The 17,184-nt window shown below is 53.9% G+C and overlaps 1 protein-coding gene across 5 annotated transcripts in view; it reads right to left on the bottom strand.

The window, feature by feature from the left end:
* Window positions 1-16,530, bottom strand: part of Axin2 (axin 2) — a 30,370-nt gene extending 13,840 nt beyond the window's left edge. The window contains exons 1-3 of one of the 5 annotated variants that reach the window (XM_026780655.1): window positions 16,297-16,530; window positions 12,759-13,699; window positions 5,098-5,238 (exon numbers count right to left, since the gene is read on the bottom strand). In XM_026780655.1, coding sequence (XP_026636456.1) covers window positions 5,098-5,238; window positions 12,759-13,573 — 956 coding nt within the window. In that variant the 5' untranslated portion in view covers window positions 13,574-13,699; window positions 16,297-16,530. The other 4 variants (XM_013347639.2, XM_026780656.1, XM_026780657.1 and 1 more) reach the window with 4 other exon arrangements.
* Between the last annotated feature and the right edge of the window lie 654 nt (window positions 16,531-17,184).

The raw sequence follows: 17,184 nt of genomic DNA, 5'->3' as shown, positions 1-17,184 counted from the left end.
GGGGGTGGGGGGGGGTAGGCAGGTGACTGCCAGAGCAATGGGCAAGGGAATAGACGATTCCCTGAGTACCTTTCACAACATCCAGGGCAGGTGAAGGACACAACCATAGGCAACTTGTGCTCAGCGCCAAAAGGCGCAATTTTAGCTTGGAGAAGTCAGAGAGGCTTAGAGGCGCCTTTCTGGAAATATGGCTTTAATTCCCCCTAGCCAGGAATCTTCTTCCAAAACAGCCCCTCATTCCAAACGGGGGCCTCTCCTTTCTTTCTTCTATTCGGGCTCCAGAAGTTTATGACCAGCATCCTGGCTGCTCATAACCGGAGTCTGGTCCCTCTACGGTCTCCTTTAATTATAAACATTTTAGCTAACGAGCCTGCTGCCGGGCCCAGCTGTTTCTGGGGCGCACGGATTTTGAAGTGTAGACTCCACTTAGCTGCCATTTAAGCCGAGCCAATTAGCTTAGCCCTTTGACTCCACTGGGCCTGACCTAACCTGAATGTCACTTTTTCCGGTGGCTTTGAAATAGCAGGCGCGAGCGTACGCGTGCCCACACTTGGCAGCCACTCTGAAGCAGCCACCGATCACAGCCAACATCAAAAGCCTGGTTTGTAAGATAAGGTAATATTTGAAGTTCACTCAGAGGCACTCCCCAGTGTCCAGACCAACCCCCCCCACACACACCATATGTAAGATATGAAGAAATAAAAATAATTAAGTAAGATGATTCCCGCCACCCACTCTGTGGAATGGAGAAAGGTCATCTTGTGTGGATGCACGGGGACACAGAGAGCAAAAGCAAGCTACCGTCATGGTACCCTCACCTGACAGTCCGTGAACTTGGGTAGCGGAGCACCAGCTGCTCCCACACTCAGCCTTCCTAAGCCTGGTGCTCTGCATCAGTCTTGTTCAGGCCTAGCCCCATGCCCCTCTCGTTCCTAACCCTCCCAGGATTGGAGTTTAGGATTTTGCTGGAAGTCTAGCAGTTAACTTTCAAAAGAGGGGGGAAAAAATTAGAGCCACTTCTCCCGAGAATGGAGGTTTCGGAGTAACAAGCTCATAAAACAGCCTTCTAGGGGGCCTAAGATGGAGACTCAAATACCTCTGCCATCTTTAGGAGTGATTTTTTTTTTCCTTAATGGCAAAAGAGAAGTCAGTGCTGGGCTCTGGGAGGTGGCCTATGTGACTTGCCTGCCCCCCTCCACACACACACATAGGCCACTGCATGCAGGTCCCAGGAAGAAGAACCAAGGCTGGGCCCAGCCCTGCCCACCTTCTCCTCAAGCCTCTTGCAAAGGCCCAGGGGACTTAATTGGTTCTGTGGCAAATGAGATGATTGCTTCCCTGCACTTGTGCCTAACGGACTCCAACCTTCTAGGGTCGATTGAAAGCTGCCTCTGGCCCCTCCTCCCCCCCATCCCTGTCCCCTCCCAACTCCCAGCAGGGCAGCCAGCCCTGTTCCCCAGCCCCTCAGCCCCTCAGCCTCCAGCAGCCCAGGCAGGCTATTGTGAAGAGGAGAAGCAGCCAGGGTTCTTTTCATGCTTTATGGGGCGCTCCTATTCACTTGTTCAAGCACATTTCAAAGGGGCCTGCTACCCTCTTATCCCCACTAAGCTCCCCGAGAGGAACAATGAGCTGAAAGCAGTTCAGCTTTGCTTTTCATCCCCTCTCCCCAACACACACACACACACACACACACACACACACACACACACACACAAAATTTCTCACATGGTGCTCTCATCTACACGAGGTCCACAGTTGGCAGAGCTCTGGAGAGGGGGTCTAATCCCAGCCCTGGGAATCCCCGGGTGACTGCCCAACACGGGGTAGATGCACACACCCATGGCTGGCTGGCCAGATAGTGCTTCACATTGCCCAGAGCTTTTAGCTCAAGCCAAGTCTGTCCAAGCAGGAGACTGGGGATCACTCCACTCCAGGTGGGGGGGGGGGCATCCTATGCTTGGCAGCAGATGATAGCCGGACACTCACAGGAGCCTCTAAGTATGAGCAAGTCCCATAAGTAGGCTCTTGTTCCTGGACACCCCTCCATCCCCCACCAAGATAATTCCCAGGAGCCCTTGGGGGAAGTCAATGCCAGCTGCCCCTTTAGTCTGTCCAACCATGCTTGTGGGCATATGTGTGACGAGGAATCCAGTGGAATGACCACTTGGCCGGGAGGCTCTGAACCCCCAAACTCTAGGTCTCGCAGGGACCATTTCTTGGCGTTTTGGTTTCCTCGATATCTAGCCACCACAAGACACCGTTACATGGCCCACAAACTATGCAGCCAGGAACCTGAAGGAAAACCGCCAAGGGATGAGTTGCTGGCCCTTAAGTGGCCCTTATTGGCCCCTGTGCTTCCTAGAGTCTGTGCCTGGCAACTCAAGTATGGTGGCACCTAACTTTGGTGCCAGCACTCGGGAGACGGAGGCAGATGGACCAGATATCCATAAGCACCTCTGGCTACGGAATGAATGCAAGACTAGCCCAGGCTATGTGAGGACCAGCCTGGGCTATGCGAGACCCTTTCATATAATAAATGAGGATTCAGGAGAGTTATGAGCAGTAGTCAACAAAAAGAAAAACTCAAAGAAGCTCAAAGGCAACTGGTCCCAATAACATCTCATCTCACGGTGAACACAGAAGATGCGTGTGGCGGGGCAGCCGCCATGTCTGCCTGGGTCTGAGTTCTGCTTCTGCCATGGCTAGGGACATGTGAGGCCTACTTCCTTCTTATTATGGCAGTCACCAGTCACTGCCTACCTTGCTGATTGGGTCCTGTGAGGACAAATAGAAACACACGCATGGGGCCACACCCAAGTTATCTCATCCTGAACCTAGAATAACACCTCCGTGATGGGGACTGAAACTCAGCCAAGCGCCAGGACGCAAGCCAAAAATAGTCTCTAAGAAACCTAAACAGAAGCCTCACAGAAGTCTTCCGAAAAGGGCACCGGACTTCAGAGATTCACTCAATGCCTCCATTCAGAAGCGGCTTGCTCTTATTTCACACGCAGCAATGAGGGTCCTACACATTCCGTGACTACTGTGCTCTGAAGGAATAAAGCTTCTGAGATACCAAGCCCAGGCTTGAGACCCAAACAAGACAGCAGGGACAACCAGAGAGAAACAACCAGCTATATGATGGGGCAGGAGACAGGAGGACAGAAGTTCCACACAACCTCACATCCCACAGCCTACAACACACCTTGGTTATTAATATTCTAGACTATCAAGAAACAAACTAGGGTCAGATATATATGCCTCTAATCTCAGTACTTGGGAGGCAGAGTGCTGTTGAGTTTGGGGCCAGCCTGGTCTACCATAGTTGAGATTCAGTCACAACAAAACAAAACACAAAACCAAAACAAAAAACAACTAGGTCTATTAAGGAATAATGTGAGTTTTTGGGGGGTTCTTTGAGGGTGGCACTGGGCACACATGTAGTATGCATATAGACATTCAGGTAAAACACTCAACTACATAAAATAAGTAAGAATGATTTCCAGCCCCCTACCCTGTTAAAGAGCAGTTAAAGAGCTCAGCCAATCATGAAAATGGAACCAGTTCTCTGAAACCTTTCGTTCCTGGTGGATAAAGGATGTGCGCCCTACCCTCACTAATGCCAAAATGATATTCTCGGTTTTTGTGGGGTTTTCACCCCCCAAGACAGGGTTTCTCTGTGTAACTTTGGAGCCTGTCCTGGAAGTCACTCTGTAGACTAGGCTGAACTCAAACTCACAGTGATCTGTCTGCATCTGCGTCTACCTCTGCTGGGATTAAAGGCGTGTGCCACCAATGCCTGGATATGATGGGTCTTTCCTTAAACTTTTACTTTTTCCCTGAAGAATATCTGTCACTTTGGGGCAACATAATAAAAACTTCCAGGAGGAGTTTTTTAAAAAAACAAAAAACAAAAAAACAGGCAGCAGAGTCCCAAACTAAACTAACCTCTGCCATTCTCTTTCCAAATAGTCCTGCACAGCCTGCCAGGCTACAGGACAGCGGCCAACAGAAGCCAGACCGTTTCAAACATGAGAAGAATAGACGGTCGGTTTTAAGAGGCTAAGAGGAATAAAGTCTAAGAGAGCATCCCAGAACCTACCACTGCTAGCTTAATGGGCTGTCTTTCAAGACCATTCCCTCAGGCGGAGAAACCCTAATTCTAAAAACGCTTGCCGGAAGAAAGCCTCGAAAGGCCTTCCTGAAATGATGATTCTCAACTGGGTGCTGGGTGAGAAAAGTCTTGGGTGGGTCTCACCCATACCTGACTTCTATCAAACCCCAAAGGATGGCAGAAAACTGGGACTCTAGGCCTCAACTACATCCACACCCCACTATGAGACTCACAGAGAGTTGATGCTGGCCATCCAGAGATCCCCGACTTCACTTCAAATGACCCAACACTCAAAGCACGACCTTACCTGACAGTCGACTGACCTTATCGACTACTTCAATGACTTGGATTGCTTTAGAAAATATCTGTCAAAGTCATCTGTTGGCCAAAGATCTGAGACCAGACAGGACTATGGAGAATCCTACCTAGGGTCCCCGGCATCTGGCACAGACTCAGGACTCCACCAACATGAAGGCCTGAGTGATGCCCACTGAACCATATGCATGTCGGCAGATAGCACGTGCTGGCCTTTCAGAAAGGCCTGGCTTTCTGTTCCTTGTCTTTTTCTCAAAGAGCAAGGGTGAAAGGAAAACCATTCTAGAAAGGTTCCACGTTCCACCTGCTGGATCCATAGCAGGTGGACTTGGTTCGGGACCAGTCAAGTGATTCTCCCATAAGCACAACCAGGAGATGGTTTTTAAACTTAAGAAGTCCACAGACACTCATCTTACCCTCCCACCGTACACTCTGGCTTCTTTCTATGACGACACCACCCCAGCTTCCCTTCCTAGGCCCTCACTGAACCCTACCTAGACCACGATGCCACTCTCCCTCACCAGCCACATGCCCGTCATATTCCCACCCCAGAAGACCAATGTCCACTTGTGACTCCACAAAACTGGGTGAGCGTGAGAGGCAGGACCCCCATCCCTCAGGGTACCACACCCCTAGTCCCACGTGGAGAAGGGAGACAGGATACTTACACGCTACTGTCCGTCATGGACATGGAATCATCAGTCAAGGCGTCGCTGGAGATCTCGCTGTCGTTGGCGCTGGTGGCTGGTGCGAAGACATAGCCGGAACCTACGTGATAAGGATTAACGGGGTCGTTTCTCTTGAAGGACCTACGGGGAAAGTACGAGAGCGTGGTCACTACTGCCCACCAGAAACCCAGGTCGCATCAGGTGGCCCCAGAATGATACAGTGCGCAGTTCCCCATCTGGTCCATGTCACCTTGTCGCTCAGGTCCAGCTGCAAGCCTGGGCAGATGGCCACAAAGAGAAGATTGGTGGTCACTGACTCCTTTTGGAGGGAAGGAAGCTGGGTTCCCCAAACCTTAGAAGATGAGGGGCCACCACAGCAGTGCTGCAGCGACTGCCACGGAATGAATGTTACCGACTCCTAGGACTGGATTCTAGGACTGAGACAGGGTAAGAGCTAACTAAAAGCAGCCGCTAGACAGGTGTCTTTTTTTCTCCTGGTCTCTACATCCAAGCCTGAGGGAAGAAGCCAATTCCCAGACCAAGAACTTGTGAGGTCCTAACTCCAGTGTCTGAGGTCTGCCGGCCTACTCCAGAGAGACTAACATCTACAAGTCAGGGGTGGCCTTCCCACTTTGACCTAGGTCTACATTAGCCAGGCAGATGGGACAGATAATGTCTAGGTGGCCCACACAGTGCCTGCAGCGCCCTTCCCCCCACCATGGGTGTCCTTAAGGCTGGCTAAGGCGCCAGGACTGAAATGAGCAGCTGTGTCAAAGGCAGGCCCAGGCCCATCCTCCAAGGGTCTCCAGCCCCTTTGTCTTAGTGGCCTGTAGGTCCCCCATTCTTGGCTTCAGAACAACCAGTGAGCCTGTCTCCTGCTGGGCTGCATTCCACTTGGGTCATCAGCCAAGGACTTCTGTGAGGGGGAGGGGGACACAGGTCAGCGGGCTGCAGGAAGGATCCCTTCCAGGGGTCAGTCTGCCTGAAGTTGCAGGAGGCTTCATTTACCAAGCCCCTGGCATAGTCCTCCTGGGGCTCAGCTGGCAAGAGACAGGAGTGGAGGGGAAAGGCTCTGAGAGGAGCCCCACTCCACCAGCCCACAGCAGCTGCTCTGTAAAGATAGCCGTGAGGCTGGCAGCGGACAGGGACCAAGGAAAGGTCACGACCAGCCATCTGCTCTTGTTCGCCGAGTTCCTGTCCTTGCACTATGCTGCTGGGCTCTGGTCTTCTGGTACCCAGGTTCTGGTCAGGACACATCACCATAACGTAAGGGGTTGTCATCAGGGAGATATGTGGGTGCTACTGAATGCCTACCAAATCACAGGCATTATCTTAGGCAGGAGGCATGGGGTGCTGTGCCCATTTTCTGGAGAAGGCCATTAGTGGTCCCCAGCACACAGTCACCACGCTGTAGAGCTGAACCTGGTGGGTGTGGCAAGGGTGCGCCTTGCTATCAGTCTCTTTCTGCCTCCTACCACAAGCCACTTTAGAAGGTTCTAGAATTGGAGGCAGGATATGATGGAGAGGTTTCTAGCAAGGCTGGCTGGGAAGGACCCCCTAAGACGGAGGGAACCAGGCGTATCACGTCACACGAGCAGGGATCTGAGAAGCCTCAAGACGCTTAGGAGAATACAGTGGACAGGAGAGACTGCAGAAAGCCTTCTTCTGACTAAGAAGAGAGTGGACTCTAGCGAGCTACTGAGACTGGTACAAGGTGTAAGGCCAGGGTCTATCCTCACAGGGCAGAGAGCGGACAGGAGTCTGGGGGACAGCACTATGGACGGTAGTTACTAGCAGCACAGACCTAAGAGGACTGCGAGGAGGGGCAAGCGCAGACACGGGCCCAGGAGGGATGGACCTGTTGTCTACTCAGGTGACAGTGGAGCTGGAAAAGAATTTGGGGGAAGCCCCACTGTTAAGAGTTCATCCCTGAGGGGATGAGAGAGCTAAGCATCAAGACTGGAGAGTCAGTGGGAACCGATGGACAAGAGCTGGGACCGTGCTTCTGTGCCTCCGCGCCAGTCTGGATGCATCCCTCAGAAACAGAAATGCCAAGAAGTGCACACCAGGAGTGCTGCGTGCAAACCGGCTGTACGCTTTTGACAAGTGACTCCAAACCGGCCCTTGGCCAATGGCCCTGCCCTGTCGCTGAGGGCAGGAGATCTATTGCCTCTCAATGCTTTTTAATGAGAACTTTTGACTGCTAAACCATCCTTGCCTGTTCTTCATCTATATGTGCTCAATCTGGGGTTCCCAGGCAACCAAGGTGGCAGGGACTGAGACCATAGGGAGGCAGAGAAGACTGAGGGGTGACCAGTTGTTCTAGCATCCTGGCCAAAGGGGGTCTGGCTAGAAAAGAAAGGCTCTCTGCTCACCAGCGCCTCTAGAGGCCGAACCAGGGGCAATAGGACACACAAATCAGAATGAAGATGAGGCCAATAGAGATCACCGGGTGGGAGGGGACAGAGATAGACCAAAACTTGATTGATTGATTGATTGATTGATTGATTGATTGATTGATTGATTGTTTTTCGAGGCAGGGTTTCTCTGCGGCTTTGGAGCCTGTCCTGGAACTAGCTCTGTAGACCAGGCTGGTCTCGAACTCACAGAGATCCGCCTGCCTCTGCCTCCCGAGTGCAGGGTAGACCAAAACTTTAAAACAGACTAGGAGTCCCCTACTGTGATGGGCCAGCTGCCTCAGAGAAGACTGTCAAGGTAACCACTCCTGTCCCCTCCTGTTCTTCAGAGGTCTGGACAGTCTGTACACTCACGATAGGAGGAGAAGGCAGAGACCTGGAGTTGGCTTGGCTTTGCTGATGAACTACTGGACGAACACACAGCCCCCCTAGGTGTGGGGCACGCCATGAAAAACGAGCAATTCGAACATGGCCACCTGCACCACAGCCTCTAAAGGCCTGGGCAAGGGCACTGAAATTGGGGGGTGGGAGGCTAACCCCAGAAACATTCCCAGAACCCAACTGTCAGCAAAAGCGGAGAGACCTGTGTTCCTGAAACCTCTTCTACTTTCTCCTGTAGTCTTTAGCATGGATTCACAGCTGAAACCTATCCTGAGGCCCAGACTGCGTGGTCTGTGGGGGCACAACCCATCTGCACATGTGTATCCCCAACACCAAAAGTGGGGGGTGGGGGTGGGGGCTGGGCAGGAGCTCCAAACTTGGCTGAGCCTCCTTCAAAGACCTACATCCATCAAATGGGTTGCTGAAAAGGTTCTGAAGAGGCATGGCGCAGGATCAAAACAGCCAAGGCGGCCTGAAATAGCATTCAAACACCTTCCCTCTCCTCGGTCTTGCTATCTTGGTGGTATTAACACATCAGCTATGTTTTAAATCTAAGACTTATACTTTAGCCTCCATGGAGAGAAAATGACTCGATAGAAATTCCTTCCTCACCACTGCAACAAAAAAGGATCCCTAAGTCAAACGGGTGTGTGCGTGCACATGCTCCTTTTGCACATGGCTCCCAAAATAAACTTAATCTCCCTCCAGTTCCAAAATAGAGGGCTGCTGTATGATCAGCAATTAAAACTGGAATCCGCCGCTCTTAAACTCAACTGACTGCAATCGAGCACTCGGATTTTCCTACAGTCATAACCCGGAGGCAGCAGGGTGGTGGAGAGACACAAAAACTCAGGTTTTAAGTGCTCAGAACTTTCTCCAAAGTGCCACGTAATTTTAAGAAAATAGATCAGAGCTGTCTTCTTGTGATTGCTTAAGGGGGGGGAGGGGGACTGGAGCGTGCTACCTTAATTGCACCCAGATGAGGACTGTACTCCCAACTGGGCAGGAACTTTGCACTCCTGGGGAGTGTGCAGGCTTGGGGTACGTTCTGTGTGAGGGGTGCACCCATGGGCCACTCCGCCATTGAGCAAGCATGGGGCTTTCCGCTAACAAGTAGCACAGCCTCCTGGGTCCTTGAGGGAATGAAGTGTCTACCTCTTACCTCTAGATGTTGGGGCCACTTCTGTTCCTCTAGAGAATCCTATCCAAGGACCTCTTTCTGGGGCCCCTCTCCCAACAGGACAACAAAAGGAACAGATTTTGAAGCTGAGCTTGGGACTTTGCATGAGCCTCTGACATTTTACTGTAAGGTCAATACCCTCCCTTCAACTAGCATTTTGGAAGGCGAGATCAAGGGATGGCTGACCAGTAAGGGTTCAGCGTCTTCTGTGAGCAGGCGAAGTTTGACAAGTGCTATCTTCGCCAGCTGTGGTCACTAGCATTCTGTCCTCTAAATTTCTGACCAATGCTCCCGGCTTATCTTTCCTACGGCATCACTTTCTTTGATAATTGAAGCCAAACTTGATTCCAATGGCTTCTCACAAAAATGAGCCTCATCAGCGAGTTCTTGCAGAGAACAGGAAACGTTTGCAGCCAGCACAGGGCCATCTGCCGGGCCCCTAGGATTTTAAGCCAGACCAGAGAAGAGGGCCCATGGGGAGGCAGATGAACCCCTGCCCAGAGTCAGGGCAGAAAAGGATCTTTCTGTATGCCCAACACTGTATCCTCCCTCTTAAAATAAGTGTGGGCCTAGCGCCTGAGATCACAGCCCCTGGCTCCACACACCTCCGCACTGGGCGGGGGAGGGGGGGTGTTGTTTGTGTGAGGGGCTAGGACACACGCTCCCACCACCAGGTCACTTGGTTATATTTATAGAGACCATCAAAAGTCCAAGCATCCCACTCCACCAACCACGCACAAACCAGAGCCCTTCCCTCCGAGGCTAATTTCTGCTCTTCCGTCTCAACTATTTATATTAAACCCGACACCACATCGGTAAAGGCTACAAACCAGTCCTTAGGAACCAGGCTCCTCTGAGTGCCCACATAAACACAGGGCTTGGAAGACTAGCCGGTGCCTTGGGCACCCAGCGGCCCAGAGGACTCCCAGCAGTAGAGGCAGACAGGCCCTCTGCAGGTACCAGCTGCTTCAGCCCCTTTACTGGGTCACTTCCTCAGCCCATCCCCTAAGCCAGGCAGGATGGGGGAGCTGATGAGGAAGGGAGGCTCAGCTCAACTCTGACAGCGAGGCCAGGTTGGTCTCTGGGTTCCAAGAACAGGCTGAGAGGCAGACTTGAAAAGGTTCAAAGAGCAGAGGATGTTGAGGCACGGGGAGAGGAGCGCCTCTAAAATATTACAGTGAAAAACAGGCTGAAGCCCCAGAGTTACTATTTAAAAAGGCTATGTGTTGACTCTGCTGCCCTTTCCAGAGAGCCACTCATTACGGTTCATTATACTTATTTCTAACACTTAACATCTTTTCAAAATGCTTCCCTTCACAAAAGGCTTTCAAGTTTATTATTTTGATCCTAAAAACAGCTTTAGAACATAGACAGGAGAGACATGGCTCACCTATCTTACAGATGGGAACATGAGGTTTACAAAGTTTCAAACCAAGTAAGGCCATTGGCCCGGGCTGGAACTCGTCTTTCAGAGACACTGTACACATAGTAGGAAACCTTGTGTGTTAAAAAGAAGTAAGGCCATCTGGGTGTGTCTTAGATTATCTTTTAGGATGCCCTTGTTAAGAAGTGTGGCCTTTGGCTGGGCGGTGGCTGTGGCACACGCCTTTAACCCCAGCACTCGGGAGGCAGAGACAGGTGGATCTCTGTGAGTTCGAGGCCAGCCTGGTCCACAGAGCGAGTTCCAGGACAGGCTCTAAAGTTACAGACAGATCCTGTCTCGGAACCCCCCCCCCCCCGCCTCCCCAAAAGACATACGGGCTTTGTGGAAATGCTGGTAAAACGTTTCATTCCAACTTAGCATTGGGAGAAAATCCACTTGCTCTGGTGTGGAGGCTCAAGGAGTCCCCAAAGAGCTGTGCTGTATATATCAATGACATCCACAGTCCCCAGCCTGGAAGACAGGGCTCCAGAATCTCAAGTGCTTTGCAAACTTAACACTGGTTATATCCTAAATGAAGCCTCTGGGAAGAGGCAAGCCATCGCTTCGCCTAGGCCGCCCACCCACAAGGAGAAGCCGAAGCAGAGAGTCTTGCCTGAAGAGCGTTTTCTTACTGCCAGCCTCCCAAACCACACTGTGCTATTTACAAAGGTGACACTCTGGGGCTGACACAGAAGACCCACTGTCAAAAGGCTGCTGGAGAGGCAGCCTTACCACAGGCCTTAAGGAGTCTCATCGCTGCCTGCCAAAGCTGGAGGGTAAGGAGGCCAAGAGCAAAGTTTACCTACATGTCCTTGCAATGGAGCAGGGCAACAGATGCAGGTGCCTGGGTGCAACCAGCTACAGCAGCCCCAACAGCTTCATGCCAACAGCCTAGCTCGCTACAAGCTCAGGGCCACTTCAACAACCCCCTCCTGAGAGCCTACACTTGCCTGCAAAAGCCAAGCCAGTTCCCTTTAGGTGTAGACCAGATAGTCTGAAAAGTGTTAAATTCACTCCCAAAGCTGCAAGAGCGCCCTCTGGTGGCTAGAGAGCAGGCCCTCCTCCTTCTTACAAGCAGTCAAAACCCAAGAGAGCTCCTACCTACAACAAGCAGGACTAACTATGGGAACCCAAGTGCTCCAGTGCTGCAATTAGGGGCATACCCCCTCCAGCTGGGGGACAATGGAGACCAAGCCCTACAAAGATAGCAAGAAAACAGGCGTAGACCGCGTCCTGAGTCCCTGACACAGAGGCAGAATAAAGCCGGGCCCCCGCGGAGAGCAATCCAGGATCAGCCCACCTCTAGCCCTGCACATCACAAGCATAAGCCTAGAATTAAAAGGTGCATTCTCTTTTGGGCTCTCTGGAGAGGCGAAGGGACAGAAAAAGTCATTTCAACAGGAGGTCTGAAGTTGCCTGCAAATGCCAAAAATCTTGAGACTTGGCCAATCTATAATGGTCTGTTTGTCTTTGAAGTATTGAAAAAGAGAAAGTGCTCTGGAGAGGCTGGTCCTCCCACACTTCCCTATCAGCACTGAACAACAAGCCATCAACGGAGGTCTGACCCTGGGGCTCCAAAACATTTTAAAGCTGCATGAATGGCCCAGCAGACGCCAAGGCAAAGGCTCCTTCGCGTGAGGAAGCCACAGGGCTTTCCCCAAGTTAGTTAGAAGTCTTCCTTGCTGGGAAATACCTAATTCTACAAAGGGAACCACCAACTAGGTGGCTAGGCCAATCGCTAGCTCTTAACAGAAAAGTTCAAAAGATCCCACTTACCCCTTCGCGAGTACACACGTTATTTCCCGTGTCTCCACAACCCCGCTGCCCCACCCCCAGCCAGTGATTCTACTTTGATGACCAGCGGTCAGATGACCCCTCCCCAAACTGGTGCTCAGTGGGTCTACCGACTCACGGGCTACAAAAGCTACTATATTTGTATTTTCTTTCTCTTTTCCTCTCTTTCCCTCCCAGTAGTCCGGGATAATAAGTAACCACCTTAATAAATACTGCTTTCCACTGTTTGAAGTTAGCACTGGAAGGCTACAGGTACTCAGCTGTGCGTACATTGCCCCCCCCACACACACACACACAAAACACGAGATCAAAGGCTTTCTACTAGCCAGAAGTCCTAGCTCTCAACCAACCTTTACCAGCTTCCAAAGCCTATCCACCCGCCCACCTACCTTAACTGAAAACATTTGCAAAGCTCATCCTCCAAGCCCTGGCCCCACCGCCCCGCCCCCCCAGCCAAAAGCCTTACCTGAATGCATTCTCAACCGTTTCCGTGGACCGCACACTCGCTGTGGCCCGCAGAGTTTTGCTGGACAAGCCAACCACGGTGGGCGAAAGTTTGCACTTCAAGTCGGCACAAGTCCACTCCTCTTCTTCGTTCAAGGTGGGGAGGTAGCCACACAGGACCTTAAGGCTCCCCAGTCCCCCATTGCTCATGTAAGCTGTGTTCTCTCCCCCACTCCTCACATATTCGAGGTATATGTCCGAAGTCAAAAACATCTGGTAGGCATTTTCCTCCATCACAGCCTGGACCTCAGTCTGTGCCTGGTCAAACATGACGGAGTCGATCTGTTGCTTCTTGATGCCATCCCGGATGTAGGTCTTGGTGGCAGGTTTCAGCTGCTTGGAGACAATGCTGTTGTTTTCAATGTACCTCTTATAGATTGCTTTGGCTACTCGCAGAGTTTTGGTATCCTTCAAGTTCATCTGCCTGAATCCATTGCAGGCAAACCAGAAGTCCAGGGTATCCACACATTTCTCCCTCTCCAGGAAAGTCCGGAAGAGGTAAGCACCATCCTGGTCGCCCAACAAGGAGTGCAAGGACTTGGTCCACCTGGTCAGAGGGGAATCAGGGGAGGCCCGCCCCTCGGGCTCCCCCAGCCCATCTTCATTCCGCCTAGCATTAGAGGAGACAGGCATAGGTTTGGTGGACTGGCCCTTGCCCACACTGGGCTGGCACGGTGGGGTCTCCCCTTCTTCTCCCGGAACCGGGGGCCTCGGAGCATCCTCACGGAAGCTGCTGCTGGGATCTGGAAGGAGAGTTACTAACACAGCACTACTCATGGTGAGGGAAAGCCTCTCACTGAGTTTAGGGTTTGTTTTTTTCCTCCTCCTCTTTCTTCTTCCAGTTCCTCTCAGCAATCGGCTTGGTCTCTCTCAAGTCAGCAGGGGCTCATCTGAGCCTCCTCTCTGGAAAGAAAAGGAAGGGAGGGGGAGGTGGGAGAGAGAAAAGGGTATTGATCTAATCAAAACCAGATCTACCCAACATCAAAGCAAGAAAGTAAACAGGCTTTTCAACTCCTCAAATTCAAATCAAGCAACCCAGCTATCCGCGAAGGGCTCATCTCAAGTATCCGACGCAGCTTTTTCAAAGGCGAAATCTGAGCTCCCCACACACTTTTTTTCCGGGGAGGGGTGAAGAATGAGTGGGGAAGGTGAGGCAGAAGCAGAGGGACGCGGGAGGTGTAAAACACAACCTTCCCCACAACCGCGGGTCCCAGAGACACTCAGGGTAGCCCAGCTGGACCCCCTCCCACAACCCGGCTGAGTGCAGGTGAAACCAATTTCTGTAAAACTTCCCCACTCTGTTCTGCATAGATAACTCAAGCTCTCAAAGTGCCCTTCCCCGGCATCTGGTTCCCATTCCCCCCACCACCTCCTCCCTCTGCGCTCCCTCGTCCCACTTCTTACAGAAGATCCTCGCCCGAAAAAAAAAAAAGAAAAAAGAAAAAAAAAAGCCCGCCCAGCACCGGCGGAAAGGGGCTCAGGGACTCCTGAATTCAGCACGCACCCCCATATTCCTGACGAAAATGTTGCCTGTACTCAAGACTCTCCACCAAGAACGTGGTTCAGTCTACATCCCTTGTCTTCTACGCTTCCCCAAAGCAGAAACCAGTTCACTATGTAAGAGGCTTTGATCTTCAAACTTTGAAAGAGAAAAGAGAAACCTCGAGACCCGCCGCCCCCGGCTCCCCCAATCCACCTCCTGGAGCCGCGAACCCAACAAAACCGGATCAGAAGGCGTCTCACGCTACTACAGCCAGTGCCAAGAATCCCAAACTCCACTGATCCCAAGCCATTCTTTCTCCAAAAGAAAAGAAGTCTTATCTAACCAATAAACAAGCTGCTCTCTCTAGCCAGTGAAGGATCAAACTAGGAAGGGCAGGGGCGGGCTGGGGAACCGGGAGGAACGCCGGGCCAGCTGCTCGAGACCCCGGGCCTGGGTGGCTGCACCCCGCCCCAGTTCTGGACCTCCGGCCGCCAGGCTGAGCACAAACCCGCGAAGTGGCGGGGCCGCGGGTAGCGCCGGGCACCCGGGCGCAGAGGAGGTGGTGAGACGCCGTTACCTGGAAGATGAAGGCCGCCAAGGCCGGGCTCTCATCTCCTCTGAGTCCCTCCGGTCCCGTCCCTCCCCGGCCCAACTGCAAACGAACGCCTCCAGTGTCCCGGTGCGCAGTTCACCAGGAGCGAGGCCGGGGACCAGAGAGCCCGGATAGGGGGTCACTCCCAGGCGTCAAGCCTCACAGAGGTTCCCGTAGAAAAGGCACGGAAAACAGCCGCCTAGTCCAGAAATGGCGACGCGCCGAGTCTCGGCCTCTCCGCAAAAGGGGCGGCGAGGAGAAACGCGGGGGGCGCGAGCGCCCCGGACTCAGGCCGGTCCAGCGCTCAGACTGAGCCTCCACCAGCGCTCTGGGCACCTAAGCGCGGACCCGCGGTTGGGAGGGGGAGACGAGAGAGGAAAGAAGTGGGAGGGGGCGGGGAGGGCAAGAGGGGGCGCCGCTACCCTTTCATCCCACCTTCCAAAGGCACTCGCGTGCAGACGCACACCCCGACTCATCCACACCCACGGCGACTCGACCCCCGAGGGCGAGATGCCCGTCTCCGCCTCAGACCCCGACGCCACTTGGAGAAGTCTCCCTGACCGGCCCCCCGACACCCCGGGCCCCGCGTTGGGGAGGGGGACTCCGACGCATCGTGCGCTGGGCCGCCCGGCCAAACCCCCCGGAGCGCTGGGCGCCGAGCCCGCAGCTTCCCCTCCGCGCCGGCCCGGAGCGCGCCCCGAAATAGCCGGCTTGCCAACTTCAAAGCGCCGCCCCGCACATCAAAGCGCGCGGGCCGCCCGACCGCCGCGGCCTCCGCACTCACCATTGATCCGCTGGCGCACTCCTCGTCGAGACCTCGCAGGCGCCGCGGGCAGGGCCCCGGCCCGGGTCCCCCGCTGGACTCGCAGAGGCAGCCCCGGGCCCCCCCCGGACCCGCCCGGGCAAGGGGAACATGAGGAATCTCGCGGAGGCGGAGGAGGGGGTGCGCAGAAAACAACGATCCCGAGGCGAGAGCAAGCTCCGCACCGGGGAGGGGAGCGTGCGCCCCGCTGCCCCTTTTATGCAAAAGATCCGAGTGGGCCTCCGCCCCCGCCGCGGCCGCCCCTCGGCCCCTCCGGCCCCCGCCCGGCCGGCTTTCAACCCAGGTCCTGTTTCCAGCAGTCACTAGGCGCACCAAATGTCCTCCGGGCGCTTCCAACAAAAACTGCGCTGTGGATTTAACTGTGCACTTCAAAGGCGCGAGCCGAGCGCACGGTCCTGGAAGGGAGGTACGCGAGCCGCACCCGGGCCAGCCCAGCACGCTCCTGCGCCCCTCTGGGGGCCATACAGCCCACACACCCCCTGCTATCCACGACTTGCACCCTCCTGCCCCCTTCCGTGGCCCCGTACCCCGCTGCCAGCCGCCCCCAGCCTCCCCGAGCTTTCTTGCAAGCAGCTGCTCCGGGACAGAACCTCCGACCCCACCTTTTACAGCTGAGCTCTCCGTTGGGGAGGCGGGCGCCTTGGCCTCCGGGTGGCCCCGGAATCCATTGCGATCGGGGGCTTATTTTTAATTTCCCCGTTCTTGGGCCGTTACTGAGTTGCCAGGACCTTATCAAAGCACAGCCGGCTCCAGCCGACTCCCCCGGGCCGGGCTCAGGGAGCCAGTGATCCCGCCGCGCCAATCACAGCGGCGCTCGGCCGGCCCGCGCCGCCCTCCTTAAAGGGACAGCGCGAGCCCGCTCTGCCCCGCCCCGCCCCGGCCCCCGTCGCACACTCCGCTCCCGCGTTAACCCTTCCACAGTCCTTGTCCGCCCCCCGCCGGCTCCCGGCGGCCCCGGGGCTCTCTCGGCCAGAGTTCTGATTTCGTCTTTCAAGTTCTCCGGCCTTTTTGCTCATGCCTCCTCCCCCTGCCTGCCCTGGAGCTCTCAAGCTATGGAATGCCAGTTCCTTGTAGCACTCTGGCCATCGCAAGAACTGCAAGCAAGCAGAGCGTGCCCACCCCCCATCATCAAATACTTTCCTACCTTTATTCAAGTTTCCCTGGAAATTTGGATTGGGAGGGCCTTCTGGAAGGAACTGTAGCCCTAGGATCCGCTGGCCAAGTGTCTTAGGGCATACTCTGGCTGGGACCCATAAGGCATGGCACATGTTTGCATGTGTGTGCGTGCGTTTGTCTGTCTGTATATGTGTGTGTGTGTGTGTGTGCGCGTGCGTGCCCTCTTGTGTTCCAGTATCTGAGTTAATATAGGAACAGTTTGCGGTCGTGTTTGTGTGAAGGTGGGGAGCTGCTTTGTAGTCGGGGAACACCCATTAGTTTCCCGGTTTGCAACCTTGCATGGCAGTCAGAGCCTTCCTTGTACACACACTGAC

The sequence above is a fragment of the Microtus ochrogaster genome, chromosome 7, assembly GCF_000317375.1.
Source record: "Microtus ochrogaster isolate Prairie Vole_2 chromosome 7, MicOch1.0, whole genome shotgun sequence".
In the NCBI taxonomy this organism is placed as follows: Eukaryota; Metazoa; Chordata; class Mammalia; order Rodentia; family Cricetidae; genus Microtus; species Microtus ochrogaster.
The sequence above is the reverse complement of the archived record's forward strand: the minus strand, read 5'-3'. Positions and strand labels throughout refer to the sequence as shown.